This window comes from Sparus aurata, chromosome 1 (genome assembly GCF_900880675.1).
Source record: "Sparus aurata chromosome 1, fSpaAur1.1, whole genome shotgun sequence".
In the NCBI taxonomy this organism is placed as follows: Eukaryota; Metazoa; Chordata; class Actinopteri; order Spariformes; family Sparidae; genus Sparus; species Sparus aurata.
In genome coordinates, this window is record NC_044187.1 from 19,081,890 (window position 1) to 19,109,732 (window position 27,843).

A 27,843-nucleotide genomic window follows, 5' to 3' on the forward strand; every position below is an offset into this window, starting at 1 on the left:
TTGTCTTTGGATCAGATTATATTACTTTTGCATAAACCAAAATTTGGTTGCAATGAAAAGAAGAGCATGGATCACAGTACCTTATAGTATTTGTTACAGGACTTAATACATGGTTAACTCACGGTGCACTTGATTGCCATTCTGTAACACAGGGTTGTACAACAAAATGCAAGTTGTAATACCTTAACCTCAAGAAAAGCTGTTCTTGTGTAGCATTGAGTCTCACAGCCTGAGGAATGAAGCTGGACAATAGTCTGGCAGTACGGCAGTGGACACGACAGTGGGTGTTGTCTTTTAGTAAACTTTGGGCTTTGTGCAGACACCTCACTTCACTGATATCACTGATCCTTGACTTATTTCTAAAACTCCTTTGTAAAAGCTGAAGAGAACTTGTCCCGGTAATTTAACCTTCTTCAATTTCCAAAAGAAGTAGACTTCTCTATAGAGCTTTTTCTGGGCTTTTATTTACCAGGTTGGTGATAGAACCTGAAACTGTTTCTCAGCTCCACTGATGTAGACAGCTGGGTGTGTGTCTTTGCCTCCTTTTTTCTGAAATCAACAATCAGCTCCATGGTTTTGCCAAACAGTAGATTCAAGGTTTTCTCTGCACCACTCTGCAAGATTGTTGATTTCCTCTCATTACATACTCTCATCGTTGTTTGTAATGCAGCCGATGATGGCGGTGGAGCACACAACCCTCGCAGGGTTCAGTGTCAAGCACTAACATCGAGGAGGTGCAACCAGGGACACTCAAGTCTAGAGTGTTAAGTTTTCCAATCAGCTTCCTGGGTGAGGTTATACTGAATGCTAAGCTGAAGTCGACACACAGCATTTTCGATGCAGCCATTCTTATTCCCTAGGTGTGTGAAGACTGAGTGGCGGGCAGTGGCACAGATATGGCATCCTGTGGATCTGTTGGTCAAGGCTGGCTTGGATGTTGCCTTTATGTGCTGGTGAACCAGTTTCTTAAAGCCCTCCATCAACATAGTGATCTCACCTTGAGCAATTCCAGCAATGTGATACAAATCACGTGTATAGATTCACTATACAAACATATGTGCGAGCGACGGATACACCTTGATGTAACAAAGCTAATCAACCACCTTCTCAGTCAAGGTCCATCTTAACATCCAGCAAGAGAGAAAACTCATCATGTGGCCGGTGGTCATGAACGTTTCACCTCAACCAGAGGAAGAAGTTCATCTCTTCATTTAATAGAGCCTCTGTGTGTCTGGCTGGGTCCCTCAGTTTTTGTAAAAAATAGAATAAAAAAACTGATTTCCAAGATTTTCCATTTTGCAGAATTTAAAATTAGAAAGGAAAATGATCACCTGATTATATTGGTTTTCTCTCATTGTGTTTTCAAGTTTTTACTATTGGATTTCACAGATTATAGCAAATAACTGTCTGCTGTGCAGTGATCTTTTGTTGTCTAAATTACTAAATATAATCATTTTTACAATTGTATGTAAACATGTGCATTGTTTGTGTAAAAACAATGTTGTGCTGACACTGTAAATTGTTTTAGAAAACTGAACTGGTTGAGAAATGTATGTTTCAGGTTGTAAAAGAACATTGATAATCTTTTTTTTTTTACTTTGCAGTACAACTCGTCAATACGGTGAAGGAAGAGAAAAAAATTACAAAAAAAAATTTAATTAACATCTGGAAAGTGCAAAAATAATTAAAACAAATGAGAATAATCAAAAGGAGTTTCCAGTGGATATTCAGAGCTCTAGAATTTTAATAGTGATTTAGACTAAGTTGTCTGCTGCAACGTAAAAAAAAATATTCTGCATATTAACTGTGCCGAGACTTGATATAAACAAAAATGTTTTGCTCTGAACATGACTAGATGAAGATATCAGTGAATTACTTAAGAGATTCATCACAGGATATCACCTTTTTCACCATCTGAGTCACAACTTTAAACCATGTCCACTCCAGCAGCAATAATTTGTGTGGAGAAATTCATACACTAGCAATGAATATAATATTAGGAGAATCATTCACACATTCATTCTTCCACACAATTATCTAACATCCATGCTCAAGTGGTGAATGGTGATAAAAGGAAGCGTGGAAAGTGTGAGGACATTTACTGTTCATAACAATATTTCAGTATTTTTTATTATTTTTCTTTACATTTATGTAACACCGAATCCCAGGAACTGTTAGTTAACTTAAATTACATTGTATTATACACTTCAGGTCACATGTACTAAACTCAAAGAGGAGACAGTCTGTCTGTTTGAGTGTGATCATATTTATGATGTTGATGTGTATTAGACCCAGTCTGGGGTGGCTGTAGCTCAGGGGTAGAGCCAGTGTCTTGTCATGGGAGGGTCACTGCATGTCGAAGTGTCCTTGGGCAAGATACTGAACCCCAAACTGCTCCTGATGTGCTGGGCGGCACCTTGCATGGCAGCCACTGCCATCAGCGTATCAATAACTGTAAGTCATTTTGGACAAAAGCATCTGATAAATGTAAATGTAGCTTAGCTTTGTCCAAAGACAAGACAATATTTCAACCAGCACCCAAAAGTTCACTATAATTAATATAATATGTCTCACTAGTTTAATCTTTACAAAAATGTTGAAAGTGTAAAAACAACAATTTGCGGTTAGCCAGGCCAGCTGTTTGAACATCTGTGCTGATCAAACCTGACCAGCTGATGGCTATAGCTTTTAATATTTACTGCACAGAAGTGACATTGTTCTAATTCTCAACGAGAAAACTAATAAGCTCCCAAATTTTGAACTGTTATCTGGAGTTCTTCCGCGGCTTATTATTATTGTTGATTTTAATTTTGTCTTCCCTCCGTGAAGCAGTTTGTTTGCCTTATCATGAATATCAAAATCCTGAACATCGTGTCCTCTTTCAGCAGAGAGAAACATGAGAAAACATTGTTATTTTTCAAGTCCCACTATGCATCTGATGGTCCACTGTCCGTCTGTAAGAACTCCATCCTTTCTCTATATTGTCCTCATGATCAAAACATTCACAGTAATTGCTTCTTACGTGGACGGAATATGGGATGTGGAACAGATAGTGCTTACTTAACTGAGGGACGATGGCCTAACGTTTCTTATTCCTGAAGTGCCTTTGAGTCTCGTAGCAGCATATGCATAATTGTATACATTTATGCTGGTTTAATCCCCAGAGCAGGGAACATAACGCACTATATGGATAGATTACTGAGCTCCATAGATGCAGTTCCAGACTGGCTCTACCAGCAGGAGCAAATCAGATAAGCAGTAAATCCACCCTGTCTAAATCACATTGTTATTAAGTACACACGGAGACATTGTGCTTACTTTATTATGGTGCTGATTCAATGACATGGCTCATGCTGTTGTGCCACCGAATCCTATCGAGGTCAAGGGTGTTCAGCAGCTGAGCCACACAGAATAATTAGCACTTACAATCATAAGGATAAGTGGGGCATCCACAGTAACATACATAACATATTTCTTTTCAATACCAATGCCTTAAATGACCCACATAAGTCAACAAGACCATCAGCAAGAAGATATGTTTCAATATTCTCAATACCTGTCGTCAGGCCAGATTCTGAGAATTACAACTACTTGTCATGGTGGAGTTCTCATGGAGAAAAGGAGCTGCTCTCTCATTATTCTTCTTTAGATGCACAATGGGTCATTCTGTTCCGGAAGAAAGACAGTCTATATGAGTACAATATCGCACACAATATATAAAAAAGCAAATAGGTACAATAGAATAAACAAATTCCAGCTACTACCCAGTGGCGGTTCTAGACCAGTTTTAATAGGGGGGCCAGGTTGGGGCCGGCTTTTTTGTTAGGGGGCACATACAACCCGGAAAAAAGGATAAATCCCTCATTCAGACAAAGTAGTGTTTACAATTTCAGCAATTTTGATTGGGTAGTAAACTGCTGAGACACTTTATTTCTGCCTTTCCCTTCAGAACAAAATCACTGCAAGAAATCTGTCATTGTATTATTAATGCGGAATCCCTGTCAGGGGGGCCACAGGGGGGTCCAGACTCAGAGTTACGGGGGCACTGGCCCCTGTTGGCCCCCCCCCTAGAACCGCCCCTGCTACTACCTAATTGTGGTTGTTCTGCTAGTGTAGATGTCACTAAACTCCCGAGGAAAGTCGAACGAATGATATAACATACAGGCTGAAAATCAACCAGGGCTTCCAGTCTCTAACGTGTGCGTGAGCTTATTGGGACAGAAAACACCTGCAGAGACCAGTTTTCCCTGTGACGTATTGTGTTTCTGTTATAGTGAAGTAGCTGACATGTTTATTGATTAAAAAAATGTCAGGGTGATTTCCATCCAACAGAGTGCTCTGCTAATGCAGTCTAATGCTCTAATTACAGACTGCCTGTGTCTCCTTTTCTGTTCCAGATGGATTCACCCTCTGTGCAGGTCCCCTCAGAATCAGTTCAATCAGGGTGTTTGTTTTTTACTTTAAATCAGTCAATGCAGCATGTAATGGATTATCTGAAAAGAATATATTAGTTTAATGGAAATCTTCATCTGCAGCCTGACAAGAAGATTATTAATTTTCTTTTAAGTTTAATCAGTGTTTTAAACTGATATATATATATATATATATATATATATATATATATATATATATTATATAATATATATATATATATATATATATATATATATATATATATATATATATATATATATATATATATATATATAGATCAATATATAGATCATATATTTATTATATATATATATATATATATATATATATTATATATATAGATCATATATAGATCATATATAGATCATATATATATCTATATATATAGATCATATATAGATCATATATATATATATAATATATATATATATATATATATCTATATATATATATATATATATATAATATATATATATATATATATATATATATATATATATATATAACACGTATGGGGCACAAAAACCTCAGCAGAAACTTGATTTAGTTTACTCCATTTTCCCTTCATGCAAATAATGATGACCGGTAGATGGCAGAAACAGACGGATCCAGCGTATGCGCTACAGGAAATAGAGCCAAAGAAGAAGAAAAAGAAGAGAGGGGAGAAGAAGAAGAAGAAGAAGAAGAAGAAGACAGCAGCGAAGTAGTTGTGGGTAATGATGTCTTTTAATAAAGAGGTGCTCTTACAATTACTTGTTAAAGAACTACATATCCCATATGTCGTCACTACATGTGACTGTAGTTTGTTGTGAAGCCGCAAAACCGAAAAGGTGAGTGAAAGCTTTTGAAAATTGTCGTATTGACAAGAGAAGAGAAATGCTGCGTAAACATTAGTTTGGACCCGTGACGCTAACGTAGATTTCTACCGTTGTTGTGTAAATATAACAGTTGGCTTCAACAGTCGTTTAGCTTCAGACGTGACAGCAGCTACACTGTCGTTATCTAGCTAACGTGTTCAGCGGTAGCTAACGTTAATGTAAATATCGTAAAGTGAGGCGCATTAATGCAACTTTCAAGTGGACGTCCGTGGCATCGAAGTTAAAGTTAGCTTCACGCTGGCTACAACGCCTCGCCGTTGACAGTCTAGCTAAAATAAATGCTAGCTGCTCCCACTTCACTGACAGCACTCCTCCGCAACGTCCAAGTCATCTGACTCAAGTCATTTGGTCCGAGTCACAAGTCGTTTTTTCTCTTTCCATCCCCAAGACTCTGCAGTCTCAACTGCACTTCCCGATCTTTCTAAAGAGAAAAGAAAAGGCATCACTACCTCTCTAATAATGATAATATTAGCCAATGTATGTAATTGTACACTACTCAAAATGAGTTAAGCATATGAGGATATTTAGTGTTTCTCTTGTTTATTCTGTGACATATCTGAATTTGTGTTATGTTTTGTGAATATTACTGCTCCTTAAAATAATGCAACACATTTCATTCGACTTTATCCGTGTACACACATATATGCGCTCATGTCCCTACTTATTTTGAGTAGTATATTTTTCTTATAACTGTAATCAGTGTAATCAATGTAAACAAACAAAAAATAATTATAAAAGCTTATTTATATCTTTAATAAAACAACCCCTCCCCATCTCTTTTAAACTAGGGCTGCACGATATACATCGGACAGATAAATGATCGGTCCAACATTGGAAAATTAACATAATCAGTTATTGGCACATAAAGAAAATCGAGCCGATAACTTTAACCAACAAAGCCAAATTGCTTTTGTTGACTTAACAAGTGCAGCATCTACACACCGTACGTGGTGGTATGCACCTTTATGTCACAGTCATAATGTCAAACTGCTGCACCTGTGTAGAGCCACGCAATGTAGGCATGGGCTTAGGGTTAGGCGATGTCTGCTGAATTGAGATATGACGATAAGACGATAACATCATGATGGACCATGACATTTTTGCTTACGAATGTGAGGCAGCGTGTCCCCTCAGTGTTGTCATAAGGCAGCAGATGCTTATTAGCTAACCACTGTAGCCGCTGTTTCCCACCAATGCTCAGACGTGAATCTCCAACTGTCTCACCCTGCAGAGGAAACTCTGGAAATCTCCTGTTAACACATACATACCTATGCCAGGTTTTAAAGTGTCCTCATCTCTGCACCACATATCCATAACTTAGCTTTGTTCGGCCTCATATGCATTATTGCTTTATTTGTTGAACAGAGAAAAACAAACAAGCAGAAACAAGAATGAGAGAAGCCTTGGCATTTCTGCTTTAAAAGGGACAATCAGTTGATCATCAAAATAGTTGCCAATTCATTTTTTTTTTTTAAGTGAATCATTCCAAAAAGTTAAAACCAAAAAAAAAGCCAAGAAGCTTCTCTGATTTTTATAATGCTGAATATAAACATCACACTGGGAGCAGAGTAAGCACAGTGACTTTTTTTACTTGAAAGAGCTCAGGAGAAATTTTGGAATGAATTCCAGGTTATAGGAGCTTGGTAATAAACCTTTAATTGGGCATTTGAATTTCTTCAAAATGTGCCTTTTGTTATTCAAAGGAAAGCTCATGTATGGATAAATTAATAATAATAAATATTGTGACTAGATTTTCAAAGACAACTTGTCCGACACTATTTAGAGTCAAGGCAGCACATTAGTATTGTAAGACAGCCTGAGGCAGTTCAGCTTTTCACAGACAGTGAATAGTAAAATCCAGGTGGGGGATTGTTTCATATTTAATCCAGGGGCAAGCAAAGAATTGAATGTTAATTTTCATCAAAATTGTTCATTAATCAACCTTTTCTGATTTAAATTTGTAATCAGTTTGATCAAAATACGTCTAAGGTCTCGCTGTCTGTCTTTATCTTGGATTTTCAAAAAAAAAAACAGCAAGTGATGGAGTTTCCTGAAGACTTTAACCAGCTTGAGCTTCTGAATACACATGGACACCTGATCCCCCGAGGGGCCAGCAGCCTGTGGACTGGAAGCAAGGATGATGAAGAAGAGGTGGAAGAGGAGGATGAGGGGGATCGAAGTGAAGAGTGGTATCTAGAAAAAGAGGAAACTCTCAAAGACAAACCAAAAGAACTCATTCTGTGGGCAGCGGAAAACAATCGCGTAAGTGATGTTTTGTTCTGAGATAACAGCTGCAGCATCCACCCATGCAGCTCATTATTTTTAACTTTCCAGTCTCTTTGTAGTTATCTCTCCCTCTCCATTTACCTCACTTTCTCTCTTTCTGATCAAAACATGAAATATAAAGAACAGTATGTTGCATTTTCTCATAACAGGAAGCCATGTTTTGTAACTTACGAAAGGATTTGGCATAGTATTTGAATGACCACTTGACGGGAATGATCCCATGTTAAGCAGGCTGATTGGACCAAGTTGAACATGGTCTGGTGAACTGGTCCAGTGTTGACGGTGGGCAGGTAAATAGGTGATATGTAAAGATTTTTTATCTAAAATCAGATCCAGTTGCTGCCAGATATTCTCATAAAGATCTTCAAAACATGTTTGGAATCACAGAAGGAGACATGCAGTATACCAGTTAATGAACGGCTTTATCTTAAGTTAGCTTCCTTTTTCCCAATACTCACTGTAGACCATAAAGTCTGCACTGTCCTCACAGCTCCATCAGGACCTGACCAAAACTCTGTGCTTTTTCCCCCCTTGACGGTCTTTTGAGCACAAATTATACTGCAAATGAACAGATTGGGCTGCTGGTTAACATCCATGTTTGTTTTGGTCAAAGAGCACAAGACAGGTACTTGAAAGCTCGTTTATTGCCAGAACTCCAGAGTAATTACTGAGTCATTCGGTGTGTTGTTTGCGTCTTTACTCAGTTGTCAGTTTTGTTCTAAAAGACAAAAAAATCAGTGCAAGTTGATGGAATTAGTCTTCATGTGTGGTTGGCCTGGTCTTTATAGGTTTCAGCTAGCCTTCATGTTTGTCCTAAGCTTACGTTTTTTTAAAGCTTTGACATACACTGTAGCGGTGAAATATGATTGTATTTGTATGTCCAAAATGATCAGAAATCTGTTTTAAATCATGGAGTATGTATAAAAGAATACATAAACAAGATTTTGAATCTGACCAGATAATCAGCACTGACTTTTTTGTCATAGATGTGAAGCAACAAACTTCTGACAGCATTTCAACAGAGATGACAAGGCCACTTCCATCATCAGCCCTGGCAATAAACAAGATGTTTAACTGTTTTGTACCACATGCTCGTGGCATTTCACTTGCCCCAAGCATCCCTAATTGTCGAGCCCTGCCCTGCCCTAATCACGCTGCATCTCTAGTGCTTGACTTTTCCAGAAGTGGCACTGGTGCTAGCAGTCTTATCAGTTACTGATATTAGCATAATGTGATATTTAAAAGGTACAGTGTAATATATCGAGTATTTAGCGGCATCTAGCAGTGAGGTTCTAGATTGCAACACTCCCTCCCTTTGCAAAGCCGTTGGAGAAGCACCAGAGGCTACGGTGGCCTTCAGGGACAAGAAACGAATTTTCTAAATCATCATCAGAATCAGAATCAGAATATTTTATTAATTCCCGGAGGGAAATTGTCTTGTTCCAGATGCTCCGTGCAAAGTAGAAATAGAAAGATAGCATGAATGGAAACAGGAGATACAGATAAGGATATAAATATAAAGTAGACGATAAAATAAATAATAAAGTAGACAATAAAATAGAATAATGAAGACAATCTCAAGTGTTCAATATATGCATAAATACACATAGATATACATAGATACTCATGTATATACATATATAAACATATATAAATATGGACTCTCCCACAACAGTGTTGAGTATTTTTGCAAATTCAAGTGATGAGATGAAGATGTATTTAGTTATTTATTCTGTAAAACTATAGGTTATAACAAACAAAATATACATGATCATACAAAGAAATTATGGAACACTTCTGAAACATTCAAAGAATTTAACTCTGTAATGAACAGACTTCTCAGTTAATCTGTCACCCTAAGACATTACTTTGAATGTCTGGCACACTCCCAGCCCTTAATATCTGTTACGTATAGTACCGACATTTCTTTTAAGTGAGACTAATGAAATGCCAATAAACATTGTACATTATCAAGGTTTTGTATCATTAGCAGCAGGAGAAATATTTATATGTCACGGTCGGTTGTAATCTTAATCAGCAGCCACTTGCTTTTTTCTTTCTTCTTCTGCACTTCGGTCATTATGGCGGCATCCGTGGACCTTCTCCCTATGTAGATATAATGGCTCATTCTAAGGTAATGAAAACATGAAGACATTTACTTTCGAGTGATTATACACTAATTAAAACATACTTATGAATATTAAATTCTATTGCTATGCGGTTCCATATTATAGCAATGTGCTGCTACATATCACACACTGTGCCTATTCGATAACTATTTTTTTCTGCTATCATCTTAATAACAGCACTCACACTCCTCTCCTCTGTTGTTCCTGCTCCCAAACAACATCCTGTACATCATCAGCACTGTTAATTGTCTCGATCTTTTCTCTTTTCTCTCGCCTCTCCTTGCAATTCTTTTAAATTGTGGCAGCTGTCATTGGCTGGGCATTTGTCAAACTTGAATTTGCACACCTGTCCATTACTGTGAAAAATCTGTTGCAGGGGTCAGTTTTAAGCAATGGTTGACTGATTTGTCGCTGCTCATTTTTCAGCCAGAACCGATGCCTGACTGACTGTCGCTTATATTCAGGACTTTTTAAGAGTGGTAACCACTTAGCTGCCATGTCAGGCAGAAAGTCGATCAGTGTCAGAATTTTTTGCGGTATAAAAATCTAATTATAGAGCTAAATACTGGAGTGGAGGAAGTGGCTTTTAAATGAAACCAAATGCTTATTTCTGAGGTCAGAATCGGAGGCATGCAATTACTGATCAATTACGCATAGTAAATGAGTATAGCAATTAGACCTTCACCTTTGGGAAGCAGTTTTTTTTTTTCCTAAAGAGCTGAGTGAAATCAGCAGGTCACTGAGAATTGTTTTCAGTTTATATTTGAGCATGTAGGACCCCACACAAAATATTACAATATACATTAGTCACACGTTTTTATGCCACTAATGGAAAAGAAAAGGCTGTATTGAAGTGCAACATTAAGAGGAATTAGTCTCCCATGGTTTTTAACAACTTTATACATGCTTTTCTTTTTCCCATCTCCACAAGTGAATAAAGGACGATAATCCACATTTGCACTGCAGCACGCTTTCTCAGCACAACCTTCATACAGTCAAGACAGCTACACGGGAAACAATAGAAACAAAGGAAGAGCCAACTACATGGCCCTCGCTCGCGCTAACTAGAATTTTTCAAAGCGGTTCTGAGTGCTTAAAACACACGCAATTATTATTTACCACTGTGAGGGAATTGAATGTTGTTTGAGTGCGTCATGTCTGATTTTATCAGTGTATTACATTAAGAGAAGAATTGTTGGAGCTTAATAAAAGTGTCTGTGAGAAATGTGCTGCTGTGAATTCTGATTAGGAATAAGTAAGCAGTGTTGCTTCATTCTGCATGTTGAAGTGTTTATTGTTTGTATACAGAACTGACATATTTTTATCTGCAAAGAGAAAACATGAATCAATGAGTCACGAGACAAAAGCACACACTTTTCTGTACATCTTGAGCTCATTGATTAAAATAATTAGCACATGTCCAACCTGGTGTTGGTTGATAAATTTCACAGTTTGTCAGATCCAAATGTGACGTAACCAAATCTGTTTTTTACCAGCCCTAATCCCGAAGATACAATGGTATAAAACAGAAGAGTAGTAAAAATCTTTACACTGGAGAGGCTGTCTGTCATTTAAGAGACGTATAGCTTCAGCTCTAAAAGACATAACTAACATCTTTAGAAGAAAGAGCCATGTTGTAAAAATGTACTTTTCCTTCAGTGGTGTTGACTACAGCTGTGCAGGGTTTTCAACTTGCCTTTTTTTTTCACAATCGTATCTATTCGAAATTAAGTGAACATTTTTATGTCGCTCAATGAAGCATGACTGAATTATGTTTGACATCCTCTTTTGTTTTCTTTGGGCTGTGATTATCTTTTCTGGTGTTTAAGAACTAAATTGGAGCTTGTTCTACCAAAGAAAGGGAAATCATGAATAGTTGTTTAATGTTTCTCGCTGTTTTTGTGCACAGCAGAGGACCTGTATTACATCTGTAGTCTTTTCGAAACAGTTTTACTTTGCCATTGTAACAAAAGATAAAATCTTCATAGAACATCATTTAATTCTATTAAATCTAAATAAACTGCAGAGTACACAGCGGCCCTTTGCAACAAAATTTTAAGTTTAGTTGTAAATTAATGCTGAAATTAGGCTGCATAATGGAAAGCTGTGTGACTTTGCGTACTATGAGGCAATAAGAGGCTCAGAGGGAAGAATTCACAGAGAGTGAACACATTAATGCACCCCGAAACCTGAAACAGCTATGATATCTGTTTAGTTCTGCACTGTATTTGTATCAAGGTGTGTTTTGTGATTGTTTATTGTGCAGTGACTTTGCATTTAGATTGATTTAAGAGCCTGTGCAGTGTCTTTAAATGAAAAATTATACAATATTTTCCTCCTCTTTACTACAGTTAAATCAGGATAAGTTGATCCCAGGGAGGTCATGTACTTGTAGTTTTTGCTTGTTATCTCTAATTCTCTGAAAGCAATTTGACTTAAAAGGTACTCAAAAATATTCTCACCCAAATTAATTCATTTCATTAGGTCCTGCTATTCAGATATGTTGAATACATTTCCTCCCTCTGTAGGAAAGGCAGTCTTCTCCTCTTATTGGTGCAATCCTTCTTATCATACATCATCAGCATCGTCACCTAATTATATACATTAATGCCCTCTACAGTCAGCAGAAATGCCTACTGCGCATATGTACATCCTCAAGAGTTTGCTGGTATCCTGCGCTCAGCTTGGCCATGACACTTGTGTCGTGGCAAAGGCAAGGAAACCACATTAGATGGCATGCCATTAACATCAGAAGCAGCAGTTATGTAAATCAAACTCCATCAGTCGAAAAAACATTAGCAGGTGGTGGAGATGCTGATGTAACTTGTTTTTAAAATTTTCAAAGCTCGGCAAACGATGCTCGGAAGGGACTGGAGCTTTGGGAGAGATGGGTACACTTGCCGGGAGGATTTAATGAAAGAAGCTATCGAGTTGTCTTCTGGGAAATTTAGGATCCAGGGTTTTCACCCATTCTTGGGACACAAATCTTTTATATCTCAGGCTGCGCTGCATCAACTCTTTATGCCTTTGCACTGGTGACAGCTGTGTCCACAGGCATTATGTTTTCTGATTGTCTGTACATCCATCCCATTTTTGTAGATGCAATATTTCAATAAGGCCTTCAGGGAATTTCTTGAAATTTGACACAACTGTCCAGTTGAATATACAAATTATTACAAAAATTCCACCAACATGTCTAAAACAGGGGTCTCAAACTGGTGGCTCCCAGGCCATTTCCAGCCCCAGGAAGATAATAATAACCAAAAAGCTGGAAAAAGATTTATCATGTCAAAATAATGGAGTCTCCTGACCTCCTGCCTTTCTGTGATTTGTCTTTCAGCTTCCAACAGTCCATGTGTTATTAACTGCTGATCCTTCACTCGTGCACTGCTGCGATGAGGACGATTACACTCCACTGCACCGTGCATCGTACAGCGGCCATGTCCATGTGGTTTCTGCTTTGCTCTCGGCGGGGTCGAGGGTCAACCCTCGCACCATCGACGGCTGGACGCCACTTCACAGTGCCTGCCGCTGGAGCCGGATCACCGTGGTGAGTCTCCTCCTGCAACACGGAGCAGAACTGAATGCCCAGACCAATGGCGGGCTCACACCGCTGCACCTCGCTGCTTCCCACGCCAGCTCTGTGAAAACCGACTCAGCCAACACGTTAGAGCTCCTCCTCTCTCAGAGACACCTGAAGCCGGGGCTTCGCAGCAGCAGCGGGGAGACGGCCAGTGAGGTGGCGAGACGCAGTGGCCCGCATCACTTCCTGTTTGAGATGGTTGAAGACTGTGTCAATGTGGTGTCCATGTCATGAGGTACAATGGACAGAAGAACAGATATGAGCTCAAGCATCATATAAGTTGGCATTCATTACTTGAACTTGTATTTATATATAAAACTGTTGGCAATATGAGCAGTGTGTGAATATGCTTTGACAAACATGTCCTTGTCTCCTCGTCTGCCCCTGAAGCTGTGTTAGTGTCCATGGTCTCAATGAAATGTGTGTTTTCTATTAAAGACTTAATAAATTATGAATAATTAATCATCATTGATCTTTTCTGATTATCACAAAGAATGCACTTGTTTTTTAGTTATTATTTTTAATAAGTAGCTTTTTCATCGCAGAAAAGTTTCCCCTACCAGTGCCTTTTAAAAAAGCATGTCCTCCAGTAAAGAGGTTATATTTCTTTTTGGGTTGGTTTGTTTCTCAGCAGAATCACAAAAAAGTGACCGGCACTATTTTCCTGAAACTAGATGGAAGGTTAAAGCATGGGCCAAGGAAGAAGCCATTCAATTTTGGAGTAAATCAGAATCCTGGTGCAGATAAAACAAAATTATACACAAATGATTTTTGACTCCATATCACAAGATTAGCATTCATGGGTCACAGTAATCTTCAGGGGTAGCCGACACGTGGTTGTTCCAAACTTCACACACAGCAGTTCGAGCACTCGGGGACAGAAGGTTTGACTAAACTTCTTTCTCAAACTATTTATCCTATAATGGGGATATTCCCTTGTTACAACAGCTCGAGATGCGACAGTACAGGAAAAGGAATCAGAAAAATATGCACAAAGTTACAAGATAACAAAAATACAAGATATTTGCAAAAAACAAACAAGCAAGTGGAAAGTAATAGTTCAGGTAGGGCTTGAGTTAAGTCTCTTTCTGTCCCTGTCCAATTGAAATGGTCGCAAACACAAGCTTACTGGTTTATGATTATGGATTGAAAAATCACAAAATGTCACAGTATTAATCTTTTTGGGGAGCTCTGCAACGACTTCCAGGCAGTTGAGGCATAGAAACTCAAAAAGCAGATTTTCCAGATTCAGTAAAAACTTGAGGGACTTGAAGTGACAGCTGGTTTTATTAGAGCGAGTTTGATAAGAACCAAAGGACCGTTGAAGCGAAGCACATTTATACGGTGGCAAGTTTCACATAAGCACCTTATAGATAAACCAATACAAATGCCTGTCACGGTCAGAGACAGAATACCATCCAGCTTTTTTTTTTAACCCTAATCCTTCTGTCACCCCTCTCCTACACACCATAAGTAATTTCGTCCCATTTCGATATCAATCCACATACTGAGGTTTTTGTTTTTTGTCTCTCTCAATGTTGATTCCTTGTCCTTGACATTTTTGTAACGTCGTGAATTCTTCTCAGTTTTCTCAGAAAAATAGAGAATCGTGCACAACATTATGCAGCAGCTACGCACCTCATACCACGAAACCCATTTCTGAAGCTCTGAAGAGGTCACAGGGAGGTGATTTCATTATAACATAGTCCATCACTGCCGATCGTGTTGGAGTTGAAAAAAGGGAACGTTTAAATGCTCCAGGTCCTCAGATGAATCACTCAAGGATTTTAAGAGCTAAAAAAAAAAAGAAAAAAAAGTTGCACGCACAAGATTCAAACAAGTCCTTGAGAAGAAGTCTAAAACAGGCTCTGATTGCTCTGAAATAAAATATTGAGCTTTGCTGAGGTGTGTGTGTGTGTGTTACAACATTAAACTAATACACCTGGTGACAATGTTTTATTGTAGTGTTTGACATAGACGCAGTGTCATATTAACAATTTCACACAGCTTTTCCTCGGCCTTATTTCAATGTATGTGTATGCAGGTAGTGAGGACAGTCTGTATTTATACAGCAGTTCACAATGCTTCCGAAAGTGGATTGTATTTCAAAACTTATCTTTAATATGAGATTGGAAAATAATTACTTAAAGACCCTGTAGGGAGGCTTATGTTTGAGGTTAATAATTCCAGTCCTGTCACAACAGCTGTCAGTTTCATACACAGCTTCAGTTTTTAATTACATTGGTACAGTCAGTGTTTTCATCAGCCTCTGTCGCAGTGGATGTGCTAGACTGCAAATAGCTGATGATGCCAGTCGTCCTCTCACACTGTGTCTCATCGAAACTGTGAGCAGTTTTAATCCGATCACAGAAAAAGGTCTGGTTGAGTTTCCTGCTAAACAAGAAAAACAGAAATGAATTTGTTAATTTAAGATGTCTTGGGACAATACTTTGTAACATGTTAATACAAATTTAAAACATAGGGTATGGCTGCAATTAAACTGTTTTTAAAGATGATATACGCAAATCCAAATGACTCAAATGCAGGTGTGTTGGAAAGTGACACTTCAGTTTTGAAAAAAGAAGATCCGACACTGCTCTGCCCAGCATCACAATTTATTCTGAAGAATAATCAATTAATCTACCAGTTATTCCTTATATTATTCATGTGGCTTACTAAACATCAGATATTGGAAAAATTGAATTAAAAAAATTCCATCATAGTTCAATCTGACAGCTTCCAATGTCTTGTTTTTTCCAAACGTTCAAAGCCCAGAAATATTTATAACATGCCGATGACACAGGAAAACATAAAATATTGGTATTTGAGCAGCCAGAGCCTTTGACGCTTTCTTTGCTTGAGAACAATTATTTGAATATTTCCCCCAAAAAACTTTCAGTCGGCCGTCTAATCAAGTAACTGGCCAACAGTTTTAGCTTTAATTTAGGGTTGCTTGGTAAGCTTGTTCTGCCAACTTGGTTAAGAAGACCGGATGCAAGAAAGAGCATCTTTATCAGGTCAAAAAGGACCTTTGACCTTGCTGTGTTGTTAAATACTGTTGTCATTTGGGATCAGTGTGCAGCTGTTGCTATTTTTATAAGAAGCCCAGATAAACAGGTTGCTATGATCTGGTGATAACCATTGTTTGGGACCATCATGTCTTTCCCTCTAATTAAAGAGTTCTTTCAGTGTTCAGCTTCATCACAGACATGCAGGGCACAAATATACTGCTGATTTGGTGTGTTATGTCTCCAACAAGGATATTAGCAGGGTGTCTGTAAACATCTTAATTTGAGGCTGATATTCATTCCCAGCCTCTCCTGCATGAGTCCGTGCCTTCATCGAGGTAATATTTACATTTAAATGAGAGAACATGTAGCTGGTTTCCTGTGCAAGGTCGACCTGGTCTCAGAAGGTGAATACTGAGCATGCCCTGACGAGGGCAATGCTACGGCTGTTCAAGGGCTCACACTTGTGCACAGTGGGTGGCACCCCAACTACTGCAGGCGAAAGCTGAAAAAGTTCAAAACATATATCACAAGCAAAGAAAGTATCTTGTTTTTATGAATGGATTTAAAGCTGCAATATGTGAGAATTTTCCACTTGTTGAATTTGTACTCCGAACAGATGGTGGGTGTTAGAAGTGAAGAAAGTATTCAGATAAATTCAGATAAACAGACTACTCTATTACAATTAAGATCCATGTTTTGAAAATATTGACGAAAAGTAGGCTATTCCAGTATCATCAAGGAAATTAACCGAAAGTATTCACGTAAAAGGCCCGTGTAACTGTTAGACTGCTGTATATGGTTTTAGATTATTGTCACTTATCCATTAAAAAAAGCAGGATTTTACTGTTGTAGGCTAGGTTTTATTTGCTATTTATCTTAGCAAATATTGATTATGTTCAATATGGATTAATCTGCTGACGTAGCTGCCCAGAACCCAAGCAATAATACAAACCTCAAAATTATTAAGGATAGATTAAAATAAAAAGAAAAGCTGCAAATCCTCAGATATGAGAACCATAAAATGTTTTTGCAAGAAAAATTACTTAAACAATGATCATGTGTCAATAATCCATTTGTAAGTCGAAAGTACAACATTTCCCTCTAAAATGTAGTGGAGTAAAGGTAGAAATTGGCATAAAGAGAACATAATCAAAGTGCAACTTTGAATTTGGCTTTAAGGGGAGGACAAGACAGAGGAGAAGAAATAATGATACAAAGTTGGTGTTGTGTTGTACATATTGTTAAAGTGTTTTGTTGTCGTGGACAGTGGAGGACCAACGGGTTCATGCTTTATATTTCAGTTCCCATGGTTTCCTGTTTTTTTTTGTTTTTTTTTTTGTAGAAAATGAATTCAGGGAAAGAAGTCTGAGGAGGTCTTTCCAGCAATCCTGAAATTGGTGCCACTTCAAGAGAAATTTGAGTTTGTGTTCAACTGCTTCAGTTTCACGTCTTTTGGTCAGCACACTGCAGGTCAGCTGGACTCGCAAAAATGGCAAAGACAGTCCTTTTTTCAGTGCAACTGTAGATACACATACAGTGCACAGACTTACCTGCAAAAAATAAATCCATAATTAAGTGTGTTTAAATGGAAGTTTGATTTTCCAGTTCAGGGAAATTTCTTTGGAAATCCGACACCTGCCTATAAAATGTCTCAAGCAATTTTATGCAGTCTGTCTTGAAAACTGGGTTGTTTTTGTTTAAATGAGACTCATCAGGCTCAAACGCAATGTCTCGCTCAGAGGCCTATTGTGCAGTGCTGCAGCTTTGTATTCTCCCTGTCTGAGACTTTCAGAGACTGTCCTGTTTTAGTTCTTGACAGCCATCCTGAAAAGCCCAGTATGCTCTGATTGGTCGCTAACACACGCGTGAGCCAGCGCAGCTTCCCTTTGGCAGGAAATAGCTCAGGAGCTTTTAGAGCAGGTTTCATACCGTAATGTGTTGTTATGTGTTTTAAGCTTACGATGACGTAATTATGTTTATTTCAGGGTGAAAACAAGAGAAGAAAACAGCGTCTATTAAAAGGGAACATTGTGAAGGTTTATGTTAAAGGACGAGGTTGCCCAAAAAGGAAAATTCAGTCTTTATCTACTTACCCCTATGCCGATTGGAAGCCAGGTGGAGGTTTGTAGTCCACAAAACATTTCTGGAGCCTCACAGCAAACCAGTGTTGCTCCTAAACAAACAAAGTGGTACAGGAGCTCATCCAGTAAATGCAATGGCGCTGGTCGCTCCTCCAGCTGCATGTCAAAGTGTCCTTGAGCAAGATACTGAACCCAAAATTGCCTCTGATGAGCAGTTGGCACCTTTCATGGCAGCCCTCTGCCATCATAGTACGAATGTGTGTGCGAATGGGTGAACGTGACAAGTGTTGATGATCGCTTTGAGCTGTCAGTAGACTGGAAAAGTGACACAGATATGCAAGTCCATTTCCTATCCATTCAAGTAGATTGGGATTTGTTTTAAGACGTCAAACAACGTAAAAGCACAAAATAGCTCCATACAGCTCCTCTGGCACAATCCAAGTCTCCGGATGTCCTGAGATCCCAGACTCATTTGAGTAGATCTCTTTTGTACCATTTTTAAAGCCTTCATGTAGGTGAAGAGCTTTTTACAGTTTTTTTTTAGTTTTCAAATAAAAGTCCCCGTCTGCTTCAGTTGTTTAGGAGAATGATGCAACGCTGTTCTATTGTGAAACTCCAGAAATGTTTTGTGGACTAAGAAAACATCCCCCTCACTTTCCGTCGGCATGAGGGTGAATTGGCAACCACTGCATTTTCCTTTGTGGGTGAGCTTTAAATTGAGAAAAGAAAAGTGGATGATCTTCTTTTCAAATGCTCTCTCAACAAGCCGACAGGCAGCATCGTTATTATTCATTGACCGCCATGTCTGTGGCCTCCAGACATACCATAATAACGATATTTACTCCCTCGCATTGTTTTTTTTGCCTGTACTAAATCCTAAGGGGAAATATTGTTCTGATCTTTAACTGCAGAGTGTTCACCATCGAGTTGCTAATTTTGTTTGACTAAGGTTAAATGCTGAGCAGGTAGTAACCAAAAGAACAGCTTCCTGTTGGGGCTACAGAGTTGAGTGACTCACGATTACCTTCCTTTTAGATTAAACATAGGCATTATTTACAGCATCAGTAAGAAAAATAGTGCAGCTTAGATAATGTTTCATTAGTGCTACACAAAGTGCAAATATTGAAAACAATGATCCCGTCCACCAAAGAAGAAGAGCAGCAGCGAGTGCCCCAGAACAACAGAGTAAAAAGGCCTGTAGTTGCCATAGGGACTCAAATGGAAGCAAAAGGGGGATTTGGGTGATGTTTTCGTGACAATGTCCCCAGGGTGAAGGTCAGGGTGCATGGAGTCAACAAAACATTTAGGACGTAGCTGTTTGCTTTCCGTTTCCATCAGACATCCACCTCAGCCAGGTGTTGAATACTGTCGCTATGACATCAAAGTTTCCTCTAACCTCAGTGATGGAATCAGCCTGACACCAACCATGATCTCTTAAAACACCTTACATCGGAAATCTGCTCTACTTCTTCAAACAGGGGTTTGCATCAGTGTTGTAAGGCTCAAACGACTAAAGCGCTCTGATGATAAGGCGTCAGATCAGAAAAACACTGTCTTATTTGAAGGACTTGTTGATCCGGTCACAGTATTGTGTGCAGGCATCAGACAACAGATAACACAAACTAAACACCAACTAAACACAAACAGTACAAGCACATACAGATAAATCTACTCAGATCAATCTCAATGTGAGGACAGCCAACACAGCCACAGCAAAGTGTGTTTGATGAGCCAACGATGAGGTCTGCTTCTGTAATTATTGTCTGTGATGAATGGTTTAACATTTAATCAGTGAAGCAGCTGCTGAATCTCTGCCAAAACACTCACCTATTACCCTTTTCAAATGAATCCTTACTTAATTTCAAACTGAGTCACATCCTTCATTCAATGTGTCTACACTGTGCGATATGTGTCCTTGAAATGTGCATCAAGATCCAGATTATAAAGGAAAGAAAGTGAAAGGAAAATACAATGTCCTCGTTTCATATGGTGTATAGAGGAGGTATGAGGGGGGGCAACAAACAGAAAACATTCTCAATAGCAATTCGTGTAAAGGACATCCCTGAATGTTTTTAAAGGCAAACCCTTAAATTTTTCTTGCCCTTTATGTCGACACAAAACCAGGGGCCAAATGTATAAACCACACAAAACATTTGCTTACGCCAGGGGCCAAATGTATAAACCACACAAAACATTTGCTTACGCCACTTTTAACTCCTCCAAAGTCTCTGGCTCTGAACTGATGGTGTTCACTGCTTCTGTCACTTTCACTTGCATCATTTCGTTGCTAAAGCCAGAACTGAAACCCCAAATACAAATTTTTTCAAGGCCCCCCCCATGATTTCCACCTGTGACTCTAAGTCACTTGTAATGACGCCTTCAGAGTATTGATGAAAAGGGCGAGATGGAGCAGTGCGAGCGAGATGTTTGTGGCTGCAGGAGTGCAGGACCTTCCCAGCTGTTTTAAGAAATGACATATAAAAATGTACCCGCTGACAAAATCACTCTGAAAATGAAATCGTCATTGGTTTTAACACTGGAAAAGGTTCAGCACCACACGCTAGCTGTGGAGACACTACAGCTGTCTCTTTATGAGACACTTCTGTATATCATTCGTTTCTCTTTTTAACTATGATCTTCTGATAATCTGATAATCAGAGCCGTGGATGCCAGAAGCCTCAGGACACAGCAGCACCCTCAGGTGTAAGATATGCATATATAAATTGAAAAGCAGATTGCAGTGGTTGCCTGTTCTGCAAAATAATTTCCACCAACAGTTGTTTGACAGACAAGTTATTTGCAGACTATCGTGTCCTTTGTTCTACCCAATTTACCGCAATCTCTGCTATCAACAAAGTATTGCATCGTGTCGTGTAAGAGGTTATAAACCAGCAGAGTTTATAAAAGCAAACAACACTGGATTTTTAGCCTCTGTGATGAACTGTTGTCCAGTTTAAATGTGAACCTCAGCGTCCCTTGGTAGAAATGCGGTTTTGGGATTACAGGAATTGTTTGACATTATGAGGAAAACCTCATCTGCTTTCTTGCCAAGAGTTCAATGAGAAGATGGATATCATTTTAATGTCTTGAGTCCATGAGACACCTTTATCTCGATCATATTCAAAAAGTGTATACTGCCATTTTTATGTCTGTCACTGGATTGCTTTTATGCGTTTATTTGAGGTTTCACCTCAATTTCAAGAATAGGCGACAATCACGGCGTCGCTCTGATGATGCAAAAACAAAACTTTACATGGAAAGGGACAAGTAGGAACAAAGATTTAAACCTGCTTCTCAGCTGTAGGGAGGCAGACAACCAAGGGGGGCGAACAGCACGCTGATTGATTCATTTATTGCACAATAAAAGGCTGCAAATAAAACAGTGTGCAGGAATATCAATTATTTCACCGGTGGCTTCAAGACTGATCAGCACTGCCCTGCTCACCATGTACTGAGGCAAAGATACAAAAGCGATGGCCATGGTCAACCAAGCACATTGTTACTGAGAGGAACATGAGTTAGACTACACTGTGGGATGTTTTTGCACATTTCACAATGATGTCTTTGTAGCGAAGCAGAGCTGCAGGGGTAAAATGCTCCCTGTGACCTAAACACATGTCTCAGACATTTTTTTGCTGGATGGTTTTCTGAGCATGACTCATAGGAATAATTTTCTTCAATTTCTCCATTACATTTATACAAAAGGTAACATAACTGGCTGGTAGTCGATCAAGCAGGAGGGAGAAATGAATTCTTTTGTGAATGCCAGAGCTCGATTTTCACAATTAAAGCAGCCTCTGGGGGGGATCTTGGAGCAGTCACATGGCTGCAGCATGGTCATGTGTTGGTAGTCGAGGCTTCGCTGTTCTTCCACCTGGCTCGTTGTATTGGTTGAAACTTTTCTGAGGCAAATAACGGGTATACTGAGCTGTACTGCTGTGATTTCCTGACCTTTAAAATGATTTTTTTTTTTTACAAAAGATCACCACTGTGTCCACTGGCAAGCTTTTACCACACCCTCGAACTGCAGCTTTCAGGCTTAGCTGTCTCTGTGACAACCAAGCAAGCCCACTATCTGTCTCTCTTTAACTCCAACGAGATATACTGTGTTTTCCATTTGATCCTTCAGGTTGTTGTGCATAACGCATATTTGTGTTGTTTGAAGAAGTTTGTTACTGTATAGTGCACGCAATGCACCTCAACACCACTTTCTGCTCTCTCTCGATGTGAGACATTACATGAATTCTAGGGAGAGTCTCCCAATGGCCTCATGCTAAAATCAACAGTTAGGCCACACTTTAAAACCGATATTTTCTAATGTTGTTCTTCATGTTTTTCTTCATCCCCCCCAAGGGATCTGCATCCTTGACACCTTCTTCACCTGATTAGTTTGAATCCCTGCTCTCCATATACCACCATTCAGCTAAGAGGACCTGCAGCCTCAGGTGATTGATCTACTATAAAATATATCCACTAAAGCCTCTGTAAATATAAGTGTGGTGAGGGTATATACATTGGCTCACACATTAGCTGACCTCAAATCTTGCGGTAATGGATTCAGTGAGACGTGGTCGTAATAATGTTACCAAGTAAATAGAAAAGTAAAAACATAATAACATTCATACAAAGAAGTTTGGGGTCGTAAATTCATACTGTGACGTCCATCTCGCTAAAAATACAGAGAAAGATTGTACTCGCTACAGCTTGTTGGACCAGCCTCAATGAAACTGAACTCGTTTCTGTTGTTTCTTTCCTTTTCATAACAACTATAAAGCAGATTATGTGTTCTTTTGCCTTTCAGTGTACAAGAAGGGTTTCGACTGAGCTCACAATGATTTTCCATTAGTTTATTATATAAGATAAAACATCTAATATTGATCGGGGGAGGTGTTGGTCGCACGTGGAATATGGATTTATTCTGGGTGAATTAAACATGTTTGTGTCGAGTAATAGCGGAGGCACATTGTGGAAAATTGTCTGTTTAAATGGTTCATGATGGAGACGCAGGAACCTCCGAACAACCGTGGACCATACACCGTGAGATCCTGTGACTCAACCTGTCCTGCTGTCTTTGCTCCGGCACTGCCACCCTGATGTTCACATCAAAATTTAAAAAGGTGACATTTCAGAAATAACTAAATCATGCGTGTCATATCTGGCTAATTTGCACATCGCACACGGAGTACGTGTGAGCATGAACATGTCAGTTCCATACTATGTCACCCTGTGTCCATGCTTGCTCTTTAATTAGAGGCTGAATGTTCAATTTATCTGGTTAAGTTCTAACAATCACTTTACAGTCACTAAGCACTTATCAAACTCAATGTTTGTTTGCTTTTTTTAAAGTTCAGCCTATTATGAACCACTTCTTTGACCTTTTTTAAATTGGGAGTTAAATTTACTCAAGCTCCTGTGATTTCATTAAATCTATACTTAACAAAGAAATATAAGACACAACACGGTGCTTCAGACCCTGTTTACACAGTAGACACACACCTCCAGACTGTGAGTCACAGAGCTGTGACTCACTCATCTAATATGAGGAGCTGATACAGCTGCGGGAAGCATGTTGTGAATTTCTGGGGAGTGAGTGTGACTATGTTTTAATGTAAAACTTCAATATCAGTATTTGAAGTGCTGTATCGTAGGCAACGTCTTCAAGAAACTGAAGCAAGTCCAGTTGCCTATGATACAGCACTGCCGTGTCATTACCATGACCTGTATGACTGAGAACCTTCATCAACATCAGTATGCAAAGAAATTGTTGGCATATGGGTAAGTGTTGTACATGAGATGACATCGCCATTCACACAGTTGGTTATGGTTATAGCTCTGCATTCGGACACATTTTACAACAGCGTGAAAATATTTTTTATCTCATCTCTTATTTGATTTAAAGGCAACATGTCGCGCCTTTTCGGTTTGTAGATTTGTTGCATGTAAAAGATCCTGAAAGTTAAAAAGTTCTAAGTCTGCACGAACAGGCGCTCATCTCGCCCACAGAAAACACTGATCTGAAAACGCCTCGTCTGTAATTCTGGGACTTTGTGACATCACACTACCTCACCATGTCACATATCTGCATAATTGAGGAGGGGGAGGCTTAAAGAAACAGGAACAAAAACAGATCTCTGGACAGTACTAGAAAGCCGATGTGTTTTCTGAGCATCAACGCATGTAAAACCTTTTCCATTAGTTGACCTTAACCTGAAGATGAGCATAACTTGTCTTTTTTAAATTAAATGAATTCAATTTTCACAACTTCTCTTTTTTTTATATGTTATTGTACACAACCAGCAGCGTGTGCTCATTTTTATTTTGACCTCAGTCTCTTTCAGGGGAGGGAAGCAGCACTGAAGTAAACACTGACTAATTAACACAGTCTCGGGGCTGTTCAGCAGCCTGTGACTGCGTGTGTGGGCATTTAAGTGTTTGTTTGAGGCTATCTAGGGGTAAGTCAGCTGAGCCTCGCACAAAACAACATACAGCTCCCTCCTGGGAAACCTTATCAGTAGTAGAAAACCACAAACGTCTAAATGTGGGTCTTCTTTTTTTCAAAGACGTGCATAAATAATGTTTATATTGTGCCAGTACATCAAAGTCAGGTGTTCAACGTCAATCTGAGGCAGTGCTGGAAGTGACGAGAATATATGCAACTGCATTGTTGTCAGTCAGCGACGCATAGCTGCCCTAAAGCTCCTGAGACCGGGAAGGAAAAAATTGTTAAGCCTTGCCAAAGGGCTGCTCTTCTGATTGAAGGAATGAAAAACATAAATATTCAATGTTGTTGGACAGATTTCTGAAATGTTGTTCCAGTCACTGAAGCATGGACGTTGTGGGACTGATCAAACATACATGTCATGTCTTTGTCCCAGCTGAGCCAATGATCACACCTGCAGCTGTGCACATCTACAAACATTGTTTTGTCTGCCAGTATGAGGTAAAATCATTTTTAAATGAATTCGCCGGCGATTAAAGATAAACAGTAATTAAGTGTGGGGAAACAAAATGAAATGAAGATATGAAGTTAATCAACTACCGATGTTTTGATGATGAGATAAAACACGACACATTTTTCTTCACTATGGAAGTATGAGTGTGAATTTGACAGGGGGACACTTCTTAATGTCCCTAAATGTTTCAATTTGCCCAATTAACTAAAAAGTAGTGTCCAAACTACAGACAGCAGCCAGAGAACTGCAATGCCACAATAGCACATGGTTCATAAGTTATTTTGAAGTTTAAATTTGATCAAGATCACATTAGAATACAGTTTGTTTTGTGAACTCTGGCTTGAAAGTGAAGTAGAATAATGAAAATCGAGGAAAGGCTATGAAATTGCAATTTAATAAACTGTATTTGGGTAATATATTGAGTTCTGCAGTCAAAACTATTCATCCCATCTGTTAAGGGTTGCTCCGTCACAGGTGCTCTCAAGCTTTCCTGTTGAAAACTGATGCATAATATTATGATATCACTTTATTCTGGAGCGAGTGCTTCTTGATTGATCACCTCGTCGAACTGAGGAACCTTGAGCGACTGATCTCACCGGCCATCTTAATACACTGAACGAAAGCTCTCAAGTAAAGGATGCGCTTGTTTTGCAAATGTGACACAAGCTCACTGCCTGAACTAAATGCTTTTAATATACCTTCTCTGTTTGCTCTTCCTGAAAATGCTTTTTTTTTGCTTCAATATATTTCACTCCAAGCAACACAAGTTTCAAATGTTGTGCTTTATCATGCAGCTGTTCTTTCAGTTTGCTTACTTGGCTCAATATCCCAACATGCGTCAGGTGAGTTGTAGAGTAGGGTTAGGGTTAGTAGAATGAAACGTTATAGTCAGAAGGCCAGAACTAAATCCACACCCTCCAATGAAGCACTTTTAAAATATATTTATAATGTGTGTGGACATTACTGACATGAATAAGGTTAGAACATGCAAAGTTTACAAAGAAAGGCAAAGAAAATCCTGGGGGGTTCATATGAAGGATTATCTGTCTGTGAGAAGACAGCATGTGCTTTGGAGACTCTGTCAATATTTAATGGTTTCCTTTTGTTGACTGACAGACTGAATCGGAGGTCATGAGTTGCCTTTCATTGTTATGGCTCTGCCGAGCTCGCTCAGCAGCCAGTGGGGCACTTTTAATCCTTGAATTCATTTCTCACAACACATAACATTCAAACTGTCGTCCTCTTTTATGTCTCTTTTCCACATGACAGGTGGAGATACAACAAGTTCTCATGATGTCATCAATGGCTCCTCTAGGTTTGATCTCTGAGCTCTCTTCCGAGCGCTTTGTGTTGAGGTGATGTGTCAGGCCTGATTCACTCCAATGGTACAACAGAAAGGACACACAGCAGTGCTCCTGTCAACTTTTCAATCTTGGTGTTTTGTAAATGTAAATGGTGAGTGGGTCAGGGGCTTTATAAAGCATCATTTTGTTCTATAATCAGCTTTGCTTCAGATTTGATTCATCTTCTTCTCAAATCAGATCTTTAAGACCCGCTCCCCGCAATGCTATTTGCAAGTGATTACATTGGATATGCGTGTCCAGGCATCATCACCACCCGATCAGAACAGGCTGCAGTGGTAACAATGTGGGCGACGTAGCAACATGGCCGTGGTGATGCTCTTCTGTCACTCTGGAGTTCATATTGTCATTTGTTTTTTGCGTTGAAAGTGACACATAAGACATCTGTTTTGAGCAGTTAGAGCAATCTGGACTGAGACGCATCTGGAGAAGTCCATATTTTGCTGTCCAGACTTCCTAAAAAATCGATCTGCGTACGGCAAAAAAACACGTTTTGGATGGCAGTCTGAAAAAGGCCACGATGTACTAGTTATCAGTCTGGGTATCATCTGGTAACATGTGGCAATATTTGTGCTCAAGCCCGCTCAGCTCATAGAAACACTCTGGCTCACCTATTAGCCAGGAAGCTAACATTATGCTAAGAGGAGTCAAATTCCCTAATGATTGCTTACAAACGAAAAATGAAGCACCGAGAGACTACACCTAGTGTTGCAAATAAGATATCTTTTCTTCTTTTTTATTGGATGGCTGGTGATTTTTGTTGCGGAGATACGAGAAATCAGCAAACGTGTTTATCAGCAGGTAAATTAGGTCTCTGCCCTAACACTAGTCAAAGTTTTGTCACAAGATAGTCACGAGGCAGCAAATGAGAAGTATTAACTCAGACCATGGTGCCATATCTGCCGAAGATGACGCAGGAAATTACCCCAAAGCATTGCTGCAGACGTGAGAGCGTGCAGCACGTCCTGTTCTATCACATTATGAAAGAAAATGTCTTGAATTACACTTTTTTTTTTCCTTCAATTTGCTGTGTGGCCTGCAGACGGTCCATATATATTCTACTGCTCCTGGAACATGAGATGTATGGTAAATTGACTTATCCACTCTACTGACATCTCAAAGCTCTT

At 39.1% G+C, this 27,843-nt stretch overlaps 1 protein-coding gene across 3 annotated transcripts; it reads left to right on the forward strand.

Annotated features, from left to right (window-relative positions):
• The first annotated feature begins 5,119 nt into the window (after positions 1-5,119).
• On the forward strand, positions 5,120-13,772 carry ankrd49 (ankyrin repeat domain 49). Of its 3 annotated transcripts, none has more exons than XM_030420653.1 (3): positions 5,120-5,147; positions 7,347-7,574; positions 13,068-13,772. In XM_030420653.1, exons 2-3 carry the CDS (start codon positions 7,353-7,355, stop codon positions 13,542-13,544), a joined length of 699 nt encoding a protein of 232 aa, XP_030276513.1. In that variant the 5' UTR covers positions 5,120-5,147; positions 7,347-7,352; the 3' UTR covers positions 13,545-13,772. The 3 variants fall into 3 exon arrangements, with proteins under 3 accessions (XP_030276513.1, XP_030276602.1, XP_030276422.1); XM_030420742.1 differs by having other exon boundaries at positions 5,120-5,143; XM_030420562.1 differs by having other exon boundaries at positions 5,128-5,264.
• Positions 13,773-27,843: the final 14,071 nt, after the last annotated feature.

Bases quoted from the DNA above. Each gene is read 5' to 3' on its own strand.
- ankrd49 (XM_030420653.1), top strand. From the start codon at position 7,353: ATGGAGTTTCCTGAAGACTTTAACCAGCTTGAGCTTCTGAATACACAT. The intron at 7,575-13,067 runs GTAAGTGATGTT...TTTGTCTTTCAG, and splicing joins GGGCAGCGGAAAACAATCGC to CTTCCAACAGTCCATGTGTT.